This window comes from Pundamilia nyererei, unplaced genomic scaffold, assembly GCF_000239375.1.
Source record: "Pundamilia nyererei isolate P.nyererei 1_Seehausen unplaced genomic scaffold, PunNye1.0 scaffold00171, whole genome shotgun sequence".
Classification (NCBI taxonomy): domain Eukaryota; kingdom Metazoa; phylum Chordata; class Actinopteri; order Cichliformes; family Cichlidae; genus Pundamilia; species Pundamilia nyererei.
Genome location: NW_005187572.1, coordinates 842,698 through 866,907, shown reverse-complemented (window position 1 = coordinate 866,907; position 24,210 = coordinate 842,698). Strand labels below are relative to the sequence as shown.

The 24,210-nt window shown below is 42.5% G+C and overlaps 1 protein-coding gene across 1 annotated transcript in view; it reads left to right on the top strand.

Annotated features, from left to right (window-relative positions):
• Nucleotides 1-1,848: 1,848 nt before the first annotated feature.
• Nucleotides 1,849-24,210, top strand: part of LOC102192065 (potassium voltage-gated channel subfamily KQT member 5-like) — a 132,144-nt gene continuing 109,782 nt past the window's right edge. The window contains exon 1 of the mRNA XM_005746050.2: nt 1,849-2,553. Coding sequence (XP_005746107.1) covers nt 2,213-2,553 — 341 coding nt within the window. The 5' untranslated portion in view covers nt 1,849-2,212. The remainder of the gene's footprint in view (nt 2,554-24,210) is intronic.

The window sequence follows — 24,210 nt, the reverse complement described above, 5'->3', positions numbered from 1 at the left end:
ATCATCATTCCCAGGACTGCACTCTTCTGATGTTGTGTCTGGAATCTGCTGGTGCCACTCTTCCATCAGTGAGAAAGACTGCCCGATGCACCAGTAGATGGAGTAGTTTTGTAGGAATACAGAGCAGAGTTGAGCTCTGAGGGTGATAAAGCAGCTCCTGCAGAATCAATGGATCAAAAACAGCAGAAGATGCACTTTGGTGCTCCCTGACCTTCTTAAATTGTGATGGGACTGACGCCTACCACTGGCACACACACACTCACACCTCATTCATATTGAGAAATTTCATTCAATTCAATTTTATTGACACAGCACCAAATCACAACAACACTCGCATCAAGGCGCTTTATATGGTAGGGTAGACCTTAGAATAATACATACAGAGAGAAACCCAACAATCATATGACCCCCTATGAGCAAGAACTTTGGCGACAGTGGGAGGAAAAATGACCTTTTAACAGGAAGAAACCTCCAGCAGAACCAGGCTCAGGGAGAGAACAACGTGGGAGACGGTCGCATCTGCTGCAACTGGTTGGGGTGACAGAGGAAGACAGAACAAAAGACATGCTGTGGAAGAGAGTCAGAGATTAACAACATTAACAACTAATGATTCAATGCAGAGAGGTGTAAAGAAGAATTACTGTTTGTATCATGGGAATCCCCGGCAGCCTACAGCTATTGCAGCATAACTAAGGGGGGATTTGGGAGTCACCTGATTCAGCCCTAACTATATGCTTTAGCAAAAAAGAAAGTTTTAAGCCTAATCTTATCACTAGAGATAGTGTCTGTCTTCCAAATCCGAACTGGAAGCTGGTTCCACAGAAGAGGGGCCTGAAAACTGAAGGCTCTGCCTCCCATTCTACTTTTAAATACTCTAGGAACAACAAGTAGGCCTGCAGAGCAAGAGCGAAGTGCTCTAATAGGGTGATACAGTAAGATGGGGCTTGATTATTCTTGTATGTGAGGAGCAAGATTTTGAATTCAAGTCTGGATTTAACAGGGAGCCAATAAATGGAAACCAATATAGGAGAAATATGCTCCCCCTTTCTATTCCCCGTTTCTCTCCTCTGTTTCCTGAGGGGGGGCTCTTCTTGGACTCACGGTGGGGCCAGCTTATAAGAATATTCAGCCTGTGTGACTGTGAACAGAAGAGGAAGTTCACACACGAGGCGTAACTGACGTGACATTTTCTAACCAAGGCAGTGTTCAGCGTGGCTGCAGTGACACAAAGGAAACAACAGGCCGGGTTGATTCCATTCAGCCTCAGGACCCCCGCAGTTTAGAATCGTCTCTGAGTTTATGTCGGGCTGTTATGTCAGTGCAGCACCGAGACAGATACACAACAGACGGCGTGACAGGTTCAAAATGCACTTCGGCCGAGAAATTATGCGTCTCTGGTGCCACGTGGTTGCGGTGACAGCAGGACAGCAGATGACAGAGCAGCTTTGAAAAGAAAAGGGTGACACTCAAAGGCTTTTACTGTGCCAGTGTGATCAGAGTGATCAGACAAACCATAAAAACGTGTAATAAAGAATCGTAATACTTTCTGCAGATGTTCACTGCGCCTTCCTCTGCGGTTACTTTTCCAGCACAGAAAGTGGAAAATTCTGCAGAACCCGTGTTACCTGATAGACTTTTAAAAAACCAACAACCGGGTGTAATTTTGAACTTCTTCAGGAAATCGAATTACACGAGGAGCGACGGTTCCTCATTTGCATGTCTGCTGTCCTGGCGCGCGAAGACAAAACAACTCAGAGTGGACGCTTCTTTCTTTAAACAGCATGTAAAAGTGAGACACAATCGCCACAGCGACGACAAAGTGTGATAAAGATCAAGCCGTCGCGCGAGGGCAGCTCTGATGCGCCTGTGCACGTGGACGCAGAGGCGTGCGTGGAAGCAACAGGCGGTGAAGCGAGAGACGTCTCTCCTCGTGACATCTGTAACTTGTGATTTTGGTGCGAGCCAGCACAGGACACGCGGCGTGGATACCTTCACGCGCGGGAGCTGTTGTGTAAACGCGGAGCGAGAAAGAGGGCGGTCAGAGGAGTGACGGCACACGGTGCGCCGCGCGCTGCTCTCACTCCCAGCTCGGCTTCTGGTGGGGTGCCCGTCGCACGTGCAGTTTGTTGTTCGTGCACGGCGGGACTACCGGCGTCGGGAGACGCATGCTTGAAAAGACCTGCGCTCACTTGACGCCCGCTTTGGTGATGCCATGCCCCGGAACCACAGCGGAGACGAAGGCGGCACCGGGCTCTGGATGAGGACCTCACCGGGGCACCGTACCGAAGGCTACGGCTTGAAGGATGTGGAGTCCGGCGGAAAGATGATGAACAACGCAGGAGACGGCTTGCTGTCGGCCCCCGGCGCCGCAGGTGCTGCCGGGTCCGACAACGCGAGGGGGAAGCAGGGAGCCCGGCTCAGCCTGCTGGGGAAGCCACTCTTATACAGCACCCAGAGCGGCCGGAGAAACGTGCGCTACCGGCGGCTTCAGAACTACCTGTACAACGTGCTGGAAAGACCGAGAGCCTGGGCGTTCATCTACCACGCGTTTGTGTAAGTTCACGTTATGATATGCGTGCGGAGTTGTGTGATGCGAGGATGCACACCTGTTGATGGTCCCTGCGGGAGGGTTTGCAGTTAGAAAGCTTGATTCAGTTTGGGGCACTTTTGATATGTGATGGCTGACATGCGCCAGATTCACAGCTTTTGCACATGAAGCAGCTTCAGTGTGAGACTAACAGGTCACTTTTGCGTTTATGAGTTTCATGTGTGCTGTTAAACCCGGATCTCAGGGTCCCGGCGGTTAGGACATCTTCAGCCGTGCTCTGCGCCTTTCTTCGCTTCTCAACCAGCTGTATTTAATTTCCCGCGTGCGATTGTTTGTTGTTGTGGCGTGATAACTGTTCCTGAGAGGGAGGAAGGAAGTCGAGACACATGCTGACTGCAAAGCACCATTTTTTTCTTTGGTGTGTGTGTGTGTGTGTGTGTGTGTGTGTACACTAAGGGGAGGGGTTGCAAAGGGAGGACAGAAGCTGTTTACACACAACGCAAACAGCTCAAGTGTTCACTTTTCTTTCTGAGTCATCATTAAAGCTACTCTTTCAAACTGCATTCTTCATGAGCACATAGGATTTTCCCTTGGTGTCGTGTGTAGGCTGTGGTCTGCGGTGGCACCTTTCATGTCGCATTCTTTTAAAAGAAATTACACTCGCTGACTGAAAACGGTTTTAAAATTTCCTAGACAGTGAAATCGAAATTTCATGTGTCGTGCGCGGTGATGGAAGGCAGAAATGGAAATCGGATCCTTTTCTCATTGCAGAGTTGGTCCTGTTAATAAATACTGTTCAGTTACAATACAGCAGCATGTTGGTTAAAGAGGACGCATTCTGCTCATTTCCAGCATCATGTTCTTGTTCCGAGGCTCAACTGGAGCTTCACATGATTCCCAGTTCAAAAAACCCAACTTATCTTTTGTTTAACTTTGCTTTTTCAGCTCCTCTCTGTTCAGCATATGCTGATCTATTGATGTGAAACTTTGGCCATATTTAATATGAGCATCCAGCACTGTAACTGTATACATGTGACAAAAAACAAGAAAAGAAAAGAGGGAAATGACATCAGGAAAGACGTTTTAAGTGGCGTATAGAGATGAAGCTCAACTGAAAATTTAAACCAAAAAAACAGATTTCCCATAATATTTATGAAGACAGGTCTGACACATCTGTAACTAAATGAGTTACAGATGTGCCTGAATGACATTTTTGGGTTTTATATATTTAAGTGTGTCTCTATCTTTTCATTTGATGTGCTGCCTCCTCTCACAGTGCTGCATGAATTAGCTGCCATTGTACTGGAGGAGCAAACAAAGAAGCTGTTGGCCTTGGACTCGTATGATCGACTGCGTGTGATGTTTATAACCACCTAACTAGTTGTAGAAAACATTCGGATATACGTTTTTAAAACCTCTGATTAGTCCAGTTCAGTTTTACTTAGAGCTGGTTCACAAAACCAGTCATCTCAAGGTGCTTTACTCTGTAAGGTAAAGCTCTTAATACCTAATACTAGAGAAAACCACAATGATCAGATAAGGAGATGAGCAGCGCTTGGAGGCTGTGGGGAAGAAGATCTCCATTTTAACAGGATGATGCTTCCAGCAGAACCAGGGTTAGGGAGGAGCAGCCATCTTCTCCATTTGATTGGCTTTTCTTTGTGTAGCTTTTTGGCGGTGCAGAGGTTAGAAGGATATGAGATTTGAACCACTGAGGCTATGGAGATGGACATGTGCACAGTCCAACAAAGACATTGCATCCGTCTTATCCACACGTCGAATACTGACGGGCTGAAGAGTTGGTTTGAACAGAAAAGGTAAAGATGACCGAGCCCACCACCAGGAGGCAGAACTGTGGAAAAAATGTCAGTGGTCAGAAAAAAGTACAATTTAAAGCACAAACTGTGATTTCAACAGACAGTTGTAAATGTTTTTGTCTTAAGAAGAAGACGTTCTTCGTATATTATGATCTGTTATCTCTCAGGCATGGGGCTCAGGTAAATGACCAGGAACAGCATTAAATTAACAAGAATGCTTATATTACAAGCTGTTCCACACATTTTTGACACTGCACCCTGGTGACTGTGTGCAGATACAATATGGGTTATTTGGCCTGCAAAGATCTGCCTTCTGACATGGAGTCGGCTGCACGTAAAAAATTAACATTACCAAAACTTTAAGATTGAGCCCGCAGAAGCATCTTGCTGTAACTGCATGTCTGTCTTTAGTTCACAGTGAACAGAAGCTCAGTTCCCTGGAAAAGCCTCCATATCTCTGCTGGCAACAATGCAAGTTTTGCTCTTTTAACACAGGAATTGTCTTGTGGAAATAAAGGTACGGAGGTCTTTGTTTCCACCCAGTAAAGTTGTCTCAGCATCACCTTTTCATTTTGATGCAAATCGAGCTAGCTGCAAGTTGAGCAGTTTGTCAGCTGTCCATTTAGTGCAGCTCGCACACGGTGAAAGAATCGCTCTGCAGACCACAGCTACAACTAGGGCCAAATTTAATTAAAAACCAAAATTGGTCAAAATTTGCAAAGGGCTGGATTTGGTGTGAACCTTGATTTTTGACACGGGGTTTGAATTATCATGCTTGTAGCTGGCTAACTAATGGGACAATAAGTTTTCTCAGTTTCTACAAAAGCTGTTTCTGAGCCACTGGCTCGTCTCACTCCGTACAAGTCTTGCTTCTTTTCCGTGGAGCAGCATCTGCTCCCTGCAGTGTTGGGTTAAAATTGGATAGTACAATCATCAACCAAAAGCTACAATAGCAGCTCTGTGTTACCTCAAAGATAAGCACTGTTAAGGCAGTTTGATGTTTACTAAAGTAGAATTCGACATAGAGACATGGATGGATTTACTAACCCCTGCAAGTGATTCCAGCTGATTTTCAACACTATATTTCTAAGCTTTAAATGTTTCTGTGACCTTTACTCCAACAAACCCTCCCATTCAGATTTGTTTGTATATTAACTAAAAGGCCTAAATTCAATGATTTGCTACAACCAAAATAGAGAATCTAGTGTTTGTGACCAGTCAGGGGTGTGCGTTTGTTTTACACCCTTTCATGTAAACTGCGTCATGGGCAACATTTTTTTTTCCAGGAACCAGAATTTTGATTTTTTTTTTCTAAAATCCAGATTTGAAACTTTTGAATTACACTTGCTCTATATTTATTTTTAGCATGAACGTGCCATCGCTTCAGCCCCAGTACTTTGAGCCATCCAGCTTTATGCTGACCTTCCGTATTCCCCTTTATTGGAGCCATAGCTTAGACGTACACCAGTCGATATGCTTTAGTTTGCTGTTTTTGTTAAAAGCTTGACTGAAAACTGCTAATTTACATATTTTATGAAAGTGAGTTAGTCACATACGCCCACAGGGATCTTCAGACTCCTCACATCGGCGCTCTAAAACATTAGGAACGCATGGTCGGGTGGCCTGGAAGTTACTGAATGCTTTTCTTTCATTCCTGCGGCATCAAGCTTGAACTGGAGATGTGGGAGGAGGAGGAGTGAACTCTCACTCGGCCCTTTGCTGTCTCTCCTGTACTGTGATGAATGGAGCTGTGATGGTTAGTGGCCTTGAAGTTATACTGGTCTGCTTATAGGACAGTTGTTGAAGCTGAGTGTGTCACCGTCACAGTTGTTATCTTTGAAATAAGATGACATCCATGTCCATATGATGTCAGACCTAACTGTGGTTCACCATTAAAAGCACTGCAAGCGTATTAATCAATCTTTCTTTAAATCACAGCTCAGGAATCGGAGCACTCACTGGCTGGTGTGTAGGGGAGAGTTGGCTCAATGGACAGGAAAACCTGAAATTAACTGAAATTGAAAGAAGCAGCAAGGTGATATTTTGCTTTGGGGTCCATTTCACATTCTCATAATCCAATTATTCGGTGAAACCGGTGGTTTAAATGTGTTTTAGTAACCCAATAAGTACCTAATTTGCAAAGAAAAGCCTTGCATGTTGGGCACCCTCAGAAGAAGGTGGTTAGTTTAAATGCAGGTTTTGCACACGGTGTACCCGATACACAAATGGTAGCACTGTGGGTTAGCTTGGTAATATTGTAAGAGTTTGATAATAAAGAGGTGATTTCTATCATGTAAGCAACAACCAGGTAATGGTCACGAGTATTATCTGAGTATTGTGTACTTGGGGCTGAACAGTTGGAAAACATTTAACGTGCCTTTTTCTGCTCATTTACCCCCATATTCCTTCTTCAACTCTGCTAGAATAGATTTGCATGGTTCACATTTCAAAGTCCTCACCTGCCTTAAAGTGGGCCTTGCTGCTGCCTTTAGTTCATCCCCTGTCTCTGAACTAAACCATTTAAGCTCCTCCCCTTTGAAAGGAAGGGTCCGTTTTAGCAGGCATTCATCTGACTGGCTGCCGTTCATACACAGGAGATTAGAATGAAAGGTGGGTGTGGTTTCTGTGCTCACATGCTTGCCATGATCATTAAGGGATATCCCCCCTCTCTGACGTCAGAGTCAAGAATAGAAACAAAACTGTCTGAAACTGAGAAAAAAAGTTATAGTACAATGTTAGGAATGAAAGTCCCAGTATGCTGTTAATAATGTGAAAGCAATGAGGTACTATCGATAATTGTATTATAGGTTAGCGTTAGACTAACATCATCAGAAACATGAAATAAAGTGATAACATAATCTAATCTTGGAATAAGTTCCAAGTATTATCCATTCATGGTTATTCTGAAATATAACCATGGCTGAAAAATTCTTTCTGTTTCTATTAAAATTCATTCCGGTCGTAGATTAAACCAAACGTTTGTGTGGAAACCCTTTGGAGGGTTTCTGCGAACTAATCACCAGACATGCAGACATGTTCACATGATACTCGACACCAGAATGGTCCCTGAGGCAAGCAGCAAATTTGCATAATCTCAGTTAAGAACAGGGTGTTTTTCCGCCTGCTGTGCTGCTTTGTGATGTGAAATAAAAAGACAACCAAGACAGACATATATATTGTTAAACTCCAGTACAAGCTTATTTTTAAAGGTGTCTGGTTTTTAATTTTCTTATGCAAGAAGCATAATTATTGTAATCATGAATGAAAGGCTCTCGGTAAGAAGGACTCAGTGCAGTTCGAAGGGTCACGTGATATCTGAATATGAAAAACTTTTTATTGTTAAAAATGTTATGTAACATTATGCAGGACTTTAAGGACATTATCTTGCCTGCTGCTTCGCTAAATATTTTTGTAGCTTTGCATTGCTGACATCACAGCTGAGATGTGCTTGCTCTCCACAAACCACCTGCAAAACACTCCTATAGCTTTTATCACTGGGGAGCAGGAGAGCTATGATCACGGAGGTTGGCAGAATGCTGCGATATGGAGGGAAAAGCTGAATTTATGTTGTGTTACAGAGTAAAAACAAACACAAAAAGATTATAGATAATGTCTGTTTGTTAAAGGTTCTCTGTGAGACTGTAACGTGGACATGTGCTTCAGTAATAGACTGTATGTAAAAGACGGACCCTGCTGCATTTTGAAGCCTTGTTGGAATGTTTTTGTAGCCAGAGGGGTCATATTTGGATGTGACAGTGATGTGCTATGTAGCCAGCTAACTCTGGAAAGCCTTGTTGAAACCTGCAATAACTGTAAGAGTGAAACACACAGTCAGATACTTGTTAATTAGTGTAACTACTTAATTAGTTGGTGTAACTAAGTAACATCCATTTTCTTGACAGTTAACCCTCTGTACTCCATAATGGCTTCAGATGGGTTCTACTATTATTGGAAAAAACCCCCATTTCTGTACACTGGATATTTTAAAGTATTCTATTAACATCAACACTTCAGGAATAAAAAAAAATCTTATAAGTTTCAGTTAAATATTTTTGCAATATCTTACATTTTTACTCCTGAGTCACCTCAACGCTCTGGCCGTTCGTCTGTAGTAAGTCTAGGATGTCAGTCTGTTTACCTCAGCTGTCAAAATGCCGGGTGTGAGGCATTCGTGCGTATTTACTCTGGAGGGTGTAAAAGTAGTGAAAGGAGTCTGATACGAGTCAATAATTCAGCGAAGGACATCGGACATTCAGGCCTAACATTAGCTGGCATAGCGTTAGCTCGCTACTAGCTGTTGCTGTTGCTATAGCCAGCTTGTCTTGAGCTGTACTCAGATAGGACGGCTGCATGTTGTAATTTTAGAGCCTGAACTTGATTTCAGGAGATGAGGCTTCAGGTGAGGAGGAAGAGATCTGCGTTTGTCTCCTCACCTCTCACTCACTCTTCCTGTTGCCTGCTAATAGTCTCCTAATAGGAAGCATGCATGTCTGATTGTTGCATCAGACATACTCGCTCCCTCTCTCTTTACATTATAATAGGAAACACCTTGAGATGACTGTTGGGAATTTTTGCTATTTGAATAAAATTTTAATGAGTTAATTTGAGCATTTACAGTTCTGACTCTCACTGGTCTTCACTGTTTTAGCATCTGTTCTGTTTGTTTCGTTAGCATCAAATTTTTGCAAAAACACTGAAGGTTAGGTCAAAGTTCTCATCTCAAAAATGGCTCCCTTATGTCGCAGGTATAGTTCGTTAGTTCGTGTTCGTTAGCATCACTTCTTTATTACCAACTGATTAAAATCAAAAGGGGGCGGACTTACAATAACACTGTAAGCGATGGAGAGAAGAAACTGATCCTGACTGTCATGAGCTCTGATCCATTCAGCCAAATAAGCTAATTTTGCACAGTTTAAATAGGGTATTGCTATAGCTTTAAATGATGGCTGTAATCTATATGTAAACCATTTCATGCCCAGATTTTCATACAAAATATGTACTGAATAGATGGGTTTGAGTCTTTTTTAAAGGCTTATGTAAGCAGAGCGTGCCTTTAGAGAGCCTCGTATTCACGATTGGTTTCACATAACACATTGTTTCGGTGTAAAAATAGGTTCTCTTTATTTTATTTCTGAACTCCTCTTTTAAACATCATAATTTTTTATTGACTGCATCTTAGTTACGGTAAATTGAGTTGGTCTGTGTCTGGACAGCAACGTGGTTGATACGTGATTGATTACTCTATGAAAACAGCATCAAGCTCAGCTTCGTCACGTATTCTAGAATGAAATTGTTAGATAAACTTAACGAGTCAATATTTTAAATTGTTGTGTGATTGGACTTTTTGTGGAAGTTGCAAAAAATATGTAAAATAGTTTTAATTGTTAGGTTGCATTGTAGGTGATTATTATAACTGTAAGCTGAACATTATATAGCTATTACAGCTAATCTTTTTATGATAGCTTAAAACTATTGCTATTATAAAATCACAGTGTATCTTTTTTTGCTAACCTTTTTCCTTTTAAATGGGAGTTTCCTTCCCACTGTCGCCAGGTACTCGCTGTTGCGGGTGTTGTTTAATCCTTGCAGTTTCCTCTTTGTTATTGTCTTTACCTTACAAATAAAAAGAACTCTTCTAGTTGGTCAAATTGGTTAATTAACTTTATTATGTTAGTTAAAATAGGTTGATAAAAATATAACAAATGGTTAAACTGTTTGCAAGCAGTGCAAAGTAGCTAAATGTGATGGTTAAATAAAAATGAATGACATCACTGTTTAATAGAGTAGCAGGTAGAATAAATGAATGACTGACGTGTAGATCTGGATCATAGTTGTCCAGATCTGGTATAAAACCGGTTTAAACGAGTACAGTAGAGCATCGGAGGCATGGATGATGAAGCTGACTGTGGAGGTACATTAGATGAAAAGGTCGGGAACCACAGCTGGATGTCTGCTGGATACATTTTTGCGACAGCTGCAGCACTGAGCCCGCCTTTGTGCTGTACCGAGCCGGTCGCGGGGCCTCGCCGGCCCTCTCTCCTGTCCGTGCACACGCGTACACAGTGCCGCCATTCATCTCACCTCTGCATTAACGAGCTCTTATCCTTCCAAGTATGTTCAGCGGCAGGAAAACACGCAGGGGAAATGGCGTTTCTCCGCCTCAGGTTTCTGAGCTGGCACCTCGAACAGCCGCGGTGCACAGAGTGGCGATATGGACTCACTGCTCTCACTTGTTAAATATCTATCAGTTGGTTTGTTGTTAGAAATACTTGGATTTATAGACTGCAGTAAAGGATGCTGGCTCATCCTGAAAGCTGTGTTTGATAAGCTTAGGTTATTGGGCCTGTGAAGCCAACAGACAATAAAATGTTTAGTAGACATCTAAATGACTAATCAGAGGCTGCTCTAAATCCCACTGCAGTTGTGTATTATATTTTGAGTTGTCATTTGTTACCCACCCTTTTAAATTCTCACTTAGAAATATCTCTGTTCCCTCTAAGCCTCCTTTTTGTTATCATTTCGAGAGGTTTGCACTCTGCTGTGTATCTTATACATTTGCTTAACCTTCACAGCATATTGGGGTATTTTGCGCACTTTAAGGCAATCTGTCACCTTTTCAGTAACTCAATGGAAAGAAACTTCCAGCATAAAGCACTAGTAAGCACAGCTGACCTGTATGTGAAGAGGAGCCGGCCGGCATGACCTGTGTGGTGACAAACCAGAGGTGTGATTCTTTACTCAGATGGTGGCTGCCTCACACTGACACTGTGAAAGTGAGAAGCAGACGGCGTGTCAAGAAGGTTTATGATGTGAATTTATCTTCAGATGCTTTGACGAGAAAGAGGCGAGTTCATGAGTGGAAAAGGGGCTAAACAGTTTCTGTGATGGTTTGTTTGACGCAGTAGCTTTTGCATGATGTTTTAGGCATGCTTCATCTAAACGTGTGCGACATCAAGGCTGTTTCTCGAGCACCGTTTGATACGGATCAACCACAGCCCAACTATCACAACCTGCACATCTGTGAGCTGGTTCGTGTTTGTCAGTCGTCATAAATATTTTGTTTCACTTTTAAAAAGGGCCCCTGATTACTTTAAAAGGAAGACGCAGTGACTATTTACAGCACGGCATATAAAGTAAGATACACCTCCTGTGTTCGTGCTGTTGAAGAAACCGATTGAAGACTCCAACAGTGTGTCAAATGTGATTTTTAAACTTATATTTCCGATGAATAAAGAGCTCTGAGGCCAGGAATAGATTAGCTGACCACGAGATTAAAACCGCCTGTCTAATAGCACGTAGGCTGCCTTTATACAGGCAGAATAGGTCCAAGCAGTCAGGTCACAAGTCCTCATCAGTTTAATACAGTCCTACTGGATTGTATTGATTGTATTGATGATGGTTTAAATATTAAGAATAATTCTTTGCGAGTTGCCGCTATGTAACATTCACGAGGTTTAGTTTCTTTGCGTTAACCGGTGAAGCTTTGATCAAATTGTGTTTGAATTTGAGAAGCATGTTGGGATCTTTTTTTTTCTTGAGCTGTTCCCAAACATTTTTGCCACAGTGGCGGGGTGTCTTATCCTCAGAAGACATAATGCGCACGTTTTTCAGGGCGTGCTGTTGCTGTAGGCGCTTGTCATTGGTCTATAACAGTGCAAAAGTTGATTGTGTGTGTCAAAGTAACACCACATGAGTGCCAGAACCTGAGCTTTTCATCCAAACGTTGGATCATAATGAGATGATTAATTGCTTGGCGCTCCTCATCGCTGTGACATATTCACTGTTTTATTTTCCTAGATAATGGATTAGCAGTAGTTTTTAACTTTCAGGGTGTACGCTTATTTCTTCAACAGAATTGTTGCATTTTATATATATATATGTTGTAATTTCCTATTCTCATGTCCTTTCACCAGATTCACCGAGACTGCCCTCATGTCCTCTCAGTCCTGTGTGAGTTATCATATAGAGCTTGATTTTGAGTCTGACAGAACTTAATTATTCTCCGTTATTAATGACGTTGTATTTTATTGTTCTAATCTATATAAAGAAGTCCTCTCAATAGTTTCGTTTTTTTTACCCAGTTGTATCATAAATGGTACTTTAGTATTTTTGCATTATGTCTTAGTTGGAAATCCTGGTATCGTGTTCTTGCTGCTCCAGCACAAAAACCTCCAGCCTGCCGATGTTGACTTTTTCACCATTTAAAACTGGATTCACTTTGTGTACATGGACTCAGCACAAACGACATGACACATTAGATATCATGACTGTTTCATGAGCTGGCCTCAGACTGTGTTGTTGTATAGTACCTATATGTAAATCACTGTGCCCGTTTGATGCCAATCACAGGATGGTCGCGGCTGATGGAAATTGCCTGCTGCAGGTTTCATGTTTCTAACCTCAGTTTACTCAGAGGGAGTTCCCCTCTCTCTATTGTCGGGGGCTGCCTTTCTAAACACAAAGACAGGCCTTGTCACAGGACACGCCTGCACACATGCGTTGTGGGTATTGTACCTTGGTGAAGAGAAACATCATTTAGGTAAACGGCACCTGTTTGCTTCCTTTGAACGCCGCCTCGCTCCAACGCCTCCCAGAGCCTACGGTCGAGATGTCGGGAGTTTCATTCCGGTGACATCTTGAAAGTCTCGCAAACCAAACAACTAGTAGACACCATTACCGTCTGGCTTCCCCTCTCTGAAAAATGTCAAATTGTACTTTCACGTTTGACAGAAACCCCAGCCCACTGCCGCGAAGTGAACCTGCCATCGTGGGTTAGGGGGTTTTCCACCTGATTGCCCCTTGTGTCTCACTCCCTGATAAGAAAGTGTTTTTGTGGTTGTTTGTCCCAACCAGTCATCTCACAGGTTCCAATCTGTGTGAATGAGTCACTTTTAGTGTAGCGAAGCTCTTTTTTTTCATACAGCTCTCTGTGTTAGCTCCCCTTTTCTTACTGCATTACTTCCAGTGTTTTCCAGCTGTTTCCTCCTGCTCTTATGTGACCTCACCCCCATTGTCAGCGTGACAATGGGAGGGACGTCAAACTTCACTCTCTTCCAAGAAGAACTCACAGTTCTATCAGATTGACTGGTGAGTGGGGTACCAGCGCTGGATAGACATCACTTCAGTCTTCATCTCTCTCCCCTGACAGTGCTATTTGTTTGCCTTTCTGTCATCAGAGGGCTTTTGTTGGCCCGTGAGAGTCTGGTCTTTAACACAAACAAAGAGAGGAGCGAGTATCATGATCTTTTATGGCCCCGCCCTCCCTTTTAGCCTATTTTTATTGCAGTTTTAGTCCTCCCTGATCTCTAACTGTTAATCAGAAATGTGCTGGCAGATGCTTGCCTGGAGGGGTACGGAGGTGGCACGCCAGTTGACTAATTTCTGTGTGTAGCAGTTCATCTGATGTGGAGTGTGACACAAGCGGACTCAGGCCTAATAACTGGGTTTATCTGCTGACAGCCGATGTGCTTCAGAATAGGCCTCATACGAAACGCACGCACAAACACGCGTCCGGCCTCCTAATATGTTTTTAGATAATCAAAAACACCAGCCAGCTGTCAAAGTGTCAGAGGAATCCCAGAGTGAAAGGGGCAATTTTGGGCACTTATGTGTTGCCATAGAAACTGATGCTGTCTTCTTGAGCTTGTTCAAGAGTGATTTTATAAAGAAATGGATGGATGAAAGATGAAAGGATGTGCTGGGTGGGTTCCAACGGGCGAAAACAAAGAGCACATTCTCTTACCTGTGTTCGTACGATGGCTGTGGCGGCCCACGCTGCGCCGCCGTCGCCCACCGTGTTATATTGAGTCGTGTATCAGCTAGTTTTAGTGTTTGTTATGTACCTGTAGGAACCTTTAACACAGCCAATTCTCTAGCCAGCGCTAGATATTTGAATTCGTCAGCTGTTCTGGTCACTGCTACAGTTGAGCTGATGGAGGATGGCCTCAGGTATCGGTGATGGTCAGATGCATTGACTGCGATGCGTTGTAAAAAGATCCAGGCACGTGTTATGAGTGGATTCTGTTTTTTGCCTCTTCAGCTTATACGATAAACTCATGGTCACCAATTACAGCAGGCTAAATCATTCATCGCTGTATGTGAACGAGGCTCTCCCGCTGGTGTGATTCTGCATTCGTTGTCTTCATGCTGGAAGTAGGAAATAATGTGTGTGTACCATAAGCATGTCTTTGTGTTTGGCTGCACAGTATGCATTATAGGGGCACAACTGCACTTTCACCCCTTCCCTCTGTCCCACGTCCTAGTATCTGTCATGAGTTTAGTTTTTCCTTTGTTGTTATTCTAGCTTTTGTTCCCTTGTTTCCCTTTGTCTTTATTTTTGTCTTTCATTTACTTCCTGTTTTATTTTGAAGGCTTCTTTTATTTTTCTTCGTGACTTGCTGTGTTTTTACTTCCTGACTTGAGTTTCTTCAGAGTTCATCTAAGTTTCCTCCTGGCTTCTCTCTTTCCTGATGAGTGTCTGTGTGGTTCGCCTGAGGCGCATGGACACTGTAATTTCAGCAGTTTTATCAGTTAACTGCAGTCTTAACTGTGTATCAGGCAAAGGTTACACACAGGTCAGGCGTCAAGTTTGACTATGTAGTCTGCACGTTTTTCCTGTGACTGCACAATGGTGGTACCTGCTGAATCATGGCCTAAGACTGATGACATGTCCTTCTTAGCTTAGTTGTGATAACAGCTGTGTGTGTGATGCATGTCAAAGATGTCAGCTTCCACATCTCATCCCGCCTTGTGCTGGTATCTCATTGCTGTTTGTTGGTTTGTAGACAGGTCAGTGCAGCAGAGATGGATGGATTTATGCATTTCAGCTGCCCGTGTTCTCACTTAAAACAAAGAGCAGAATTTGAATCCTGGAAGTGGCCTTTTCACATTTTTATATCTTAATTTGCGAAAGATAAAAGTCATTCACGCATACGTCACTTTATTATATTAGAGACTGCACAACTTTAACTGATGTTGCTGCAAATGTCAAAAAAGGCCCACAGACTGATATGCCTTAGGAAAGACACGTGGTTAAATATAGCACCCGAGTTCGAGTGACGTAGGTGGCTTCAACAGTCAAACCAGGGCGAGCGTAGAAGCTGAAGATTGGTCCCAGTGGGTGAATGGCAGCACGTCAGCGTGGCCCGCCCCCGGCTCTGTGCTTGGCACGAACCTGGTAGTGCTGCATGTGGGTAACAGGCCAGAGACCTTCCTGTCTTACCCAGAGGGTCAACACTGCAGCTGGGTAGCAAGTCTGTGCCTCATTTGCTCCCTCCATCACCACAGAGTGTAAAGGGAAGAGGCCAAAGAGAAGCAGAGAAAGAACAACAGAGGGAAAAGACATTTTGGTGACTGTGTGGTGGTGATTCCATTGCTTCCCTCTGCTGTAATTCTTCTACAAGAATCTTTTGTGTTGCACAAAAAGTGAAATGTGCTGCAGATTTAAACTTTCCTCGATTGCATGACAACAAAATGACCCGTTTGTGTGTGTTCATGCTTCCCTTTCCGTTCATTTTTTTGTGTAATGCACCAGATTTCCTCATCTTATCTATTCTTACACAAAAAATCCTGCACCAAAAATCTTAAAGATTTCCAGCTGTATAGTTTTAGAACGCATGAATAAATCATTCACTAGTGTTTAAACTAGTGTTTAGTGTTTAAGCTGCAGCTTTTATCCTCAAGTGTATGAAAGCATTTACAGCTGCACACTTGAGAAATTAAAAAAGTGTTTAAAAATAAAGAAAAACACTTCTGACTCTAATAATGGAGGCAGGTGACCATCAGAGTAATGTGCGATGACTAGATATTTTTTTACATGCAGTCTGTGGCTCTGATCACTTTTGTCATACAGTTTATCAGAAGTTTGTAATTTTCTTTTAAATGCAATCTTCTTCCGTTTATCCTTCCAAGTCACAAGTTTCAGACGTTTTTTTCAACATGTTTTCTGGTCAACCTCAATTTTTCTCATCATTATGCCCCTCCCACAAAGTCTTTTTAAACCAATGAGAGCGCCCCGAACTTATCTGTGGCTCACAAGCCCACGCAGCCACGGCTTGTCCGATGTCATCTTCTGTTTGTCCTCACAAAAGTCAGCCAGGTTAGAGCGCTGAGGTTAAAGTGCTGAGGTATGAATGAGAGCCGGGCTGGTTTTAACCATTACATTGCTCTGTTAGCACTTTCTTGGAGCTGATTGTCAGAACACATTAGTGATGAGTTTGCTGCAGAGGTCACCTCAGGGGAAGTCCTCTGTCATGTAGATGGAGCACAGTGTGAGTGTTAGATGGGGGTTGGGGGCTAAAAGAGGAAGCAATTGCATACATGCCTCTGACATAAAAAAAGTCTTCTTCATCTAATCCCTCTTTTTCTTCCTCAAGGCTTCTGGTGGTGTGCGTTCAGCGTTTGCAGCGTCTGTGCCGAGTGTTACATCAGCTCCTACAGCTGCAGCAAACCAGGCCTTCATAATGCAATTGCATGTACAGTATATTTAAAATGTATTGTGCTTTCATCAAAATGAGGAACAAATAAAGAGCTCCAACGCGGCCCTAATTGCAGGTGAATTAGAAAAAGCAAAATGACTTATAATGTCAGAGAAAAGATGGCACTCGAATAATTATGCCTATTATTCCAAACACTGGCGAACTGCGGTGCCAAAAAGGAAACGCTGATGAAGTGGAACAATGACGGACATGAACGTGATGCTTTTAAAAGGAAAAAGGAGCAAATCTGCACACAATATGCAGCAGTCGCATAAATACTCGGGAGAGGCAGTGAACTCCAATTCAATTGAATTATATTTTAATACACAAACATGCAAACATGTTTTATTAGCTGTAAACTAAGCGATAACAATATATATTGTGATAAAATACACTAACGCTTGTGTCGACAGAGACGTTTCTAGGAAATTTTATAAGATTTGGCATTTTATGGGTTCAGAATGGCAGAACGCGTCCTCAAAGCTCAAGAGACGGGCACATCTGGAAAACATGAAGCTTCATTCATTCATTGGGATTCAAGGTTTTCAGCCTGTTACATTTTTTTTATTTACTGGGGGGGGCGGGGCTTGCTCTCTTTGCCATTTATTGACAGTGACACTTTAAATTCAAACACAGTCAAATGGTACTAAATGGCTTCTCGCCTGAGAAGAATTTCTTTGCGTTTAGCTTCCCAGAGTAGGTGCAGAAATGCATGATTACTGAATGTCAGTGAGGCATTCATTCAATCATCCATTCATTCAAAGTACAATGAAATGACCTTGATGGTGCTACAATGAAAGGAGGGTAAAAAAAGAGAAGCAGATCAGTCGCTGTCAGAGGTGAACAAAATCACTAATGGTACAGATAATAGATTCGATAATTTTCATGCATCACACAAAATAGTTACTGCGTAAAATGATTGTGTTTACTTCGTTTAAACTAAATATAAACACCCACTGATGCAGTTTCTTGAAACAGGAAAACTGCAGCAAACCTTCAGGAAATATTAATAACCTCAGATTGTTGTGTCGACGCAGAGAAAAGCAGTTTGTGACGTTGACTGGCCAACAGGACTCTGGGATATGTTGTTGCTTGCTGCTTGACGTGCTCTTGTTCTTCTTCTCTTCTTTTATTCTGACGAGCTTGTGTCAATGGGATAGTTTTTGTATGAAACACAGAAACTCCTCCACATGAATGAACCGCTGGAGCTAATCACCGCTGGCTGCTGCTTCATATTTATCGTGTGGACATTAGTGCCTTGGCGTCCGTCTTCTCATCCAGCTCTTGGCAGGAAGGAGAATAGTCATATTTCCCAAACTATTTTTTCACCTTTGCCCCGTAACTGAACCCCTTAAAATGCTTCTAATCATTTGCACATTTGTTATAATCCTCATGCACCACCAAGACAGATTTTTCCATGTTTATTGAGCTGCATGAGTAAAGTGATACTTGTTGTTGTTCTCACCTCTTCATCAAAGCTGAAGGTTGGCCTCTCTCTTAAACCGTGCCGTGTTTACTCTGGCCCGGTTCCTTCTCTCTTTATGAGCTCTGACAGAAGCTGTAGACAAGGAGATACGATCACATAGGTAGCTAAAACTGGACTCTGTGTGTGTGTGAGCTACTAGTAGGCCCACTTTGAAGGGTACGAAGGGAACGAGTGAGTGTGTGACAGTCGGAGCAATGATAATCTCCCCGTGTGCGAGTGCGGTGACCAGCTGGTGTGTCATTCTCAATCAGGGTTTCACACAATAAGGGAGGATGAGGCCACACGGGTTCAAAGTTTCTACGTACTACGTAACGCTCTGAAAAGCAGGGTCAAATGGTTCCCGCATCAAATCAAGAATAAGGCTGGGCTAGCACGAGAAACCTCGTATCGAGTGCCTTGATCGCAACCAATCCCAGAGGGCAGCGTAAATGTCACTTACAATCCCAACACGAGTCTGTTAAACTGGCTCTGAGCTACTGCCGCTCGCTTTTGTTTGCCAAATCATGTCTGCCTGTCGCTCGACAGATCAGCTCCTAAGTGTTTGTCTTTACAAAATAAGCCGACCCCGCAGCATGCCAGCTCATGGGGCTGTGGGGAAGAGGTGGGAAGAGGGGGCTTCGGATTTGGGGAATCAAGCTGAGGAGGAACATACAACAGCTGCCTGCTGGAATAACAAGAGTGACTGAAATGACTGCTCCACATGGGTCATGTTACCAAGCCGGGCTTTTAATAGGACGACTTGACTGCAGAGAGAAAAGATTAGTACAGAGTACGGTCGTCTGATCGCATATCATACATGAAAAGAGGTGTCGACAGAAGGCTGTATCACCTGTGCTTTATGCGTCGTAAGCTGCAAGGCTTGCCCTGCAGAGTTCACCCCAAAGAGGTCTGAGAGATCACTGTATACTCTTAGTCCATCCAAGTCCTCTGGGTTTCAGCTCCCTGTTGGAATCGCCATCAGCGATTAAGTCATGCTCCTGCCCTGCCACCGGAGCTCAGTTCTACATATGGCTACTGAGGTTGTTGGAAAAATATTTGTCAAAGTAATTTATGTTTTAGCCTGGCTGCGGTGGTGAGGATTGTGAAATAGAATTATTGCTCTTGGCAGTTTGCAGGGAGACGGAAAACCAAGCGTCGTTATTGGTTTTATAGGAGAATTAAATATATTTTAATGAGAGATTTTATTCATAACTTATATTTAGATCTAGTCCTCAAACTATGAGCTCTGCATATTTGAGCTCCCATGCGCTCTCGGTGGCTTTACTCGCTTTCTCTTTTGCGGGAAATTGAAATGAAAGACTCCGTCGTTTGTGCAACACTCTCGACTCTTAGCAGTTTCCTGTTTTGATTAAGGAGAAGTGTACTTGGTCAACTGCTTCAAAACCGCCTGGATGACAAAAGCTAAACAAGGTGTTTCCTATAAACTTTAAAGGCTTGAAGTGCAGTTTTTGTGAAAGTGCTGAATGTTTACATCGTTAATGTGTGTTTGTCGTGGTGGTGATAAACTCACCTCTGCCTTTAGCTTCAGATGGAGCGAGTGTTTTCACAAAGCTGCAACTTTTGTTTCCACACAAACTTCTTTTTTTCTTCTTGGTTTCATTTAAATAGGACTTTTATTTAAACCATGGTTGCTACTTTTTACTAACACCACAGACACACTTTTATGATGTTTTTATTACATATTTTACTACGGATGGGACCATCATTTCCAAAATATTCATAACACTTTATTCAATAAGACCTGAAACTGATCAGACTTTTCACAGACTTCTGTATAATTGGACCTGTTTCTGCAACACCAGCAGTCGCCCCCTGCTGGCCGTTAGAAAGAATCAGCTTCCCTTTTCAAACAGGACAGATTTGTTCTGAAAATCAATCAACACACAAATATGTGTTCTTGGCATATAATACAGGCACATTTGAATATTATTTTTGCAAACCTACTTTTTTGCACGTATGCTCTTAAACCATTAAGAAACTCCCACAGGAAAAGCACACCCCAGTCTATAAGGTGAAAATAAGTTTTGGTCTCTGTCTCCATCATCAGGGACGTTGCTGTTTCTGACCCTGTTGTAAATCTCTCAAAAAATAACTTGCATCACATCTGATGCAACAAAAGTGAAGCAAGAAATGTTGCACTCACATTTGGTAATAGTACACCTTTAATATGGGCTGTGAGGGAGTTGAATCGCGTGTGTGTTCACATATGTGCCGGGCAGGAGGCGGGGCCTCGATTGCATCATACATTATCACCAATGCAAGATGGCAGTGCCCATTTCTGCCATATTTGAGCTCTGCGTTTTTTGACATGTCATCCTCAGTTATATACAGTCTGAAGTTAAAGCCAACAGAGCGTGACTAAAAATATTTGTAGAGATGTCGTTGGTTAATAAAATCAAGGTTTAAAGTAAAGTCAAACTGCAGGTCGAGCCTTGGGTTAATTTAAGGGCCGCATTCAACAGCCAGATTTTACACACTTTACCTTTAAACTCGCACTCTTGAATCTGTTACAGCCTCTCGTTGCTAAAAGCATCAGTCCTCCGTCATGCTGGAGGGCAGCAGGTGCCCACATGGAAAAAGAAAAAGCTCAGAGCCAGAAATGTATTTATCCCCACATTTTTCTCATTTTCCTCAGACTAGTATATTTAAACAGTGCAACACACATTTCAGTGTGCAATGTATATCTCAATAACATGCAGTATTTCCCCATACCACAGTCATTGACATGTAGTTTATTAACTTCTGTTCTATACTTGATAATTACTTGATAAGAGACGAGTTCCTGTGCACCCAGTCCTGCTGCATGTGTACAAGATTTTATTTTTATCTTCGGCTTATAGACTCCGTGGAGTGTCTCCATGAATGCGAAAAAACAAATCTGACAAATTAAAGGGTAATATGATTGCTTTGGTCATCCTGCCTGTAGGAATCAGCTCGTGTGTCTTTGTTGAGCCACAAAATAAGGTCAGCATGTCCTTTATGTAACCTCGAGGACGGCGACAGGTTTGCTGTCAGATGTGACGTATCATAGTCTTTACTGAACCCAAAACATCGCGTCTTCACACGTCGATTCTGGTTTCAGGATGGCTGTTTGCCCTTTGAAAAACAACCATTGAGCCAAATGAAACCTTCGCACAGTGGAAAATAGGAAAAGTTCCCTCCCAGCTGGCATGAATTAAAATCCCACATTGTCCTAGTTCTTTCTCTTGAAACTCTTTTTTTGTGTGTTGCTTGTGTTACTAATTGAATTGAATTTTTTCCCCTAGCCTTGTTTTGACGTGCGATTACAGAGAACTTCTTAAGATGTTTTGACCAGTTCTGCTCCTTTGTGACTGTGGCAAGCGTGTTTGCCAGAGTCTGGCTTAACTTGTTTTTATGCTTCTGTTCTGCAGAACATGCCATTCACAAAAATCTTCCAGTTCTGACTGCAGCCAGTATCGTGTTCTGGTGAACACTGGTGTTGATGTTTTCTGTTCACTGTATGTTTGTACGTTCGTTGCTAACATCTAATTTAGAGAAACATAATGGATTGAGGTCATAGGCTTCCAAGTCTCTGTCAATATCTACACAATACTGTAAGTGCAGCTGCTACCTGCTTAGCAGGATTCGATCAGTCGATCAACAGATTTTGTTAAAAGATTCAATTCAACCAGTTTTATTTATATAGCTCTAAACCACAACAACAGTCGCCTCAATGTGCTTTATAGTGTAAAATAAAGGAGCTACAGTAATCCAGAGAAAATCCCAACACTCAAACAACCTCCTATGAACAAGCACCTTGGAGACAGTGGGGGAAAAAAACTCCTGTTTAGCTGGAAGAAACCTCCGGGAGAACCAGGCTCAGGGAGGGGCGGGGCCATCTGCTGCCAGCCGTTGAGGTGAGAATATTAAATCCAATCAGAGTGATCAGTAATGAGTTCTACGTCTAAATTTTTAAAAAGAAAGGAACTTGAGTGTTCTCTAAAACCTTGAACTTTATGCTTTTTTTATAAGCTGGAATGCAAATTTAAAAGTAGTCGTCGTTTGACAGAAAATGAATTGGTAGCAGATTACACGGTTCATTATTAGGCTAGACTAACCAGTCAGCCGTGCTTGGTTCAAAATGAAAACGTTAAACTTGTTTATAATACACAACATGTTGCTAGACTAATTTAATGAATTAATCACTGACAGGAAATTCATTAGTAGAAGATTGTTGTTGTGTTTCATTTGTCTCAGAACTCGGATGCTGGAACAGAGAGTGACGTCACTCCTGTGTGGAGGACATTCCTGTAGCAAAGTTGGAAAAGCTTGGGAATGCATCCTTGATATCAAATCATTTAAGCTAAGCTACAGCTAGCATCTTGGTCAGCTTATCACAGAAAACACACATTCAGTCTCGATTGGCCCTGAATTGAAAAAAGCACCTAAAAAGATTCATTTATCCTTAAACCTGCACTCCACTGCATTTCATTGGAAAACTAACATTTTCATGCCACTGCAGTAATGTAACCCTTTTAATAACTAGTGCAATTCTTGCATGCAAAATACAGTATATAAACAAAAGTACTGTGCCTCATTATACCGACACCAGCTGCTCGACTGTGGACACCCACGCTATGAAGCTCCTGGTGCACAGTTTTTATTCTGATGTTAATGCCAGAGGAGGTTTGGAGCTCTGCAGCTACAGAGTCAGCTGACTGTTGTGACTTCTGTGCACGATGTTCCTCACAAGTCGGCGACCCCGCTCTCTAAATTTATATTGTCTCGCACTCTGTGGTTGAGTGTCTTTTTTTTTTTCTTCTTTTTTTTATAAAACCCTCCCACTGTGCAATAGTCTTGCACTGACAGCTAATGCAGCTGTATCTGATTATAGAACATCTAGGAGGGAAGAAGTGTCACTTGTTGAAATGGAATCATCCTAAATTTCAGTCGGTTCTTTAGGAGGACATGTTCCTTCACAAGTGTTTGTAGAAGCATTGCATTTGCATCTAGAAGCACAGCTGGAACACATAGATATGATACAGTTTTATACGTTTAGGGTTATTATTTGGACAAATAAGCAGTGCGATTTTTAAAAAAATCATTTGTTTTTTACTTTTTCTAAAATGACATTTGGCTAAATGCTAATCGAAAAAGCTCTGGCTCTTTTGATCATGAAAGCGCTCTTCCTGCATGTAAAGCTGTCGGTATCCTCACCCGAGCAGCCATACCGTCTCTGTCACAATGAATATATTCTTCTAACCTGAGAGAGTCTGTAATCCTGTATCTCAGCTCCTGCCTACTCATGAATAGAAGAATATAATGACTTCTGAACAGACTGCACTGCTTATGCATACATTGAGTGCCTGAGCAGAAGAAATGAAAGGCGTCACTCTTGCCTCTTTTCTCTGTCTGTGCACCTGGATGACTGTTAATGCATGGCAAGCAGCTTCCTCATCAACCATCTGCTGCTTCGTCCTTAGAGGCATCAGATCCTCGGCCTCTTGCTCCGTCTACTTGAACCACCAACCTGCCCGACTTCCCTCCGGGACCTCCGTCAGAGACCTTTTTCTTTGGGCTGCAACGAGAGCGTGTGTGGGAACTTTAGGGCACAGTTCAGCCTTTCTATCATCAGATGAAGCTCAAAATCCCTGCAGAACTGCAGAGATCTGAGAGCTATCAGACCCACAGACCTGTCGGAAGAACTCAAGTTCTCCTTCATCAGCGTTTTCCTTTTATGTTGAAATCAGTTGAAACTGGATGATTTTTTTTTAGCACTTTAAAAAAATAATTTAGCAACAAATAAAAGATGGATGTTGTTATAGAGTTAAAAAGTTTATTCTTTTAGGTTTAAAAAGTAAATGCTTCGACCATTACTAAATCCATCCATCCGTTTCTGCTTCAAATGTGAGTCTGTGCAGG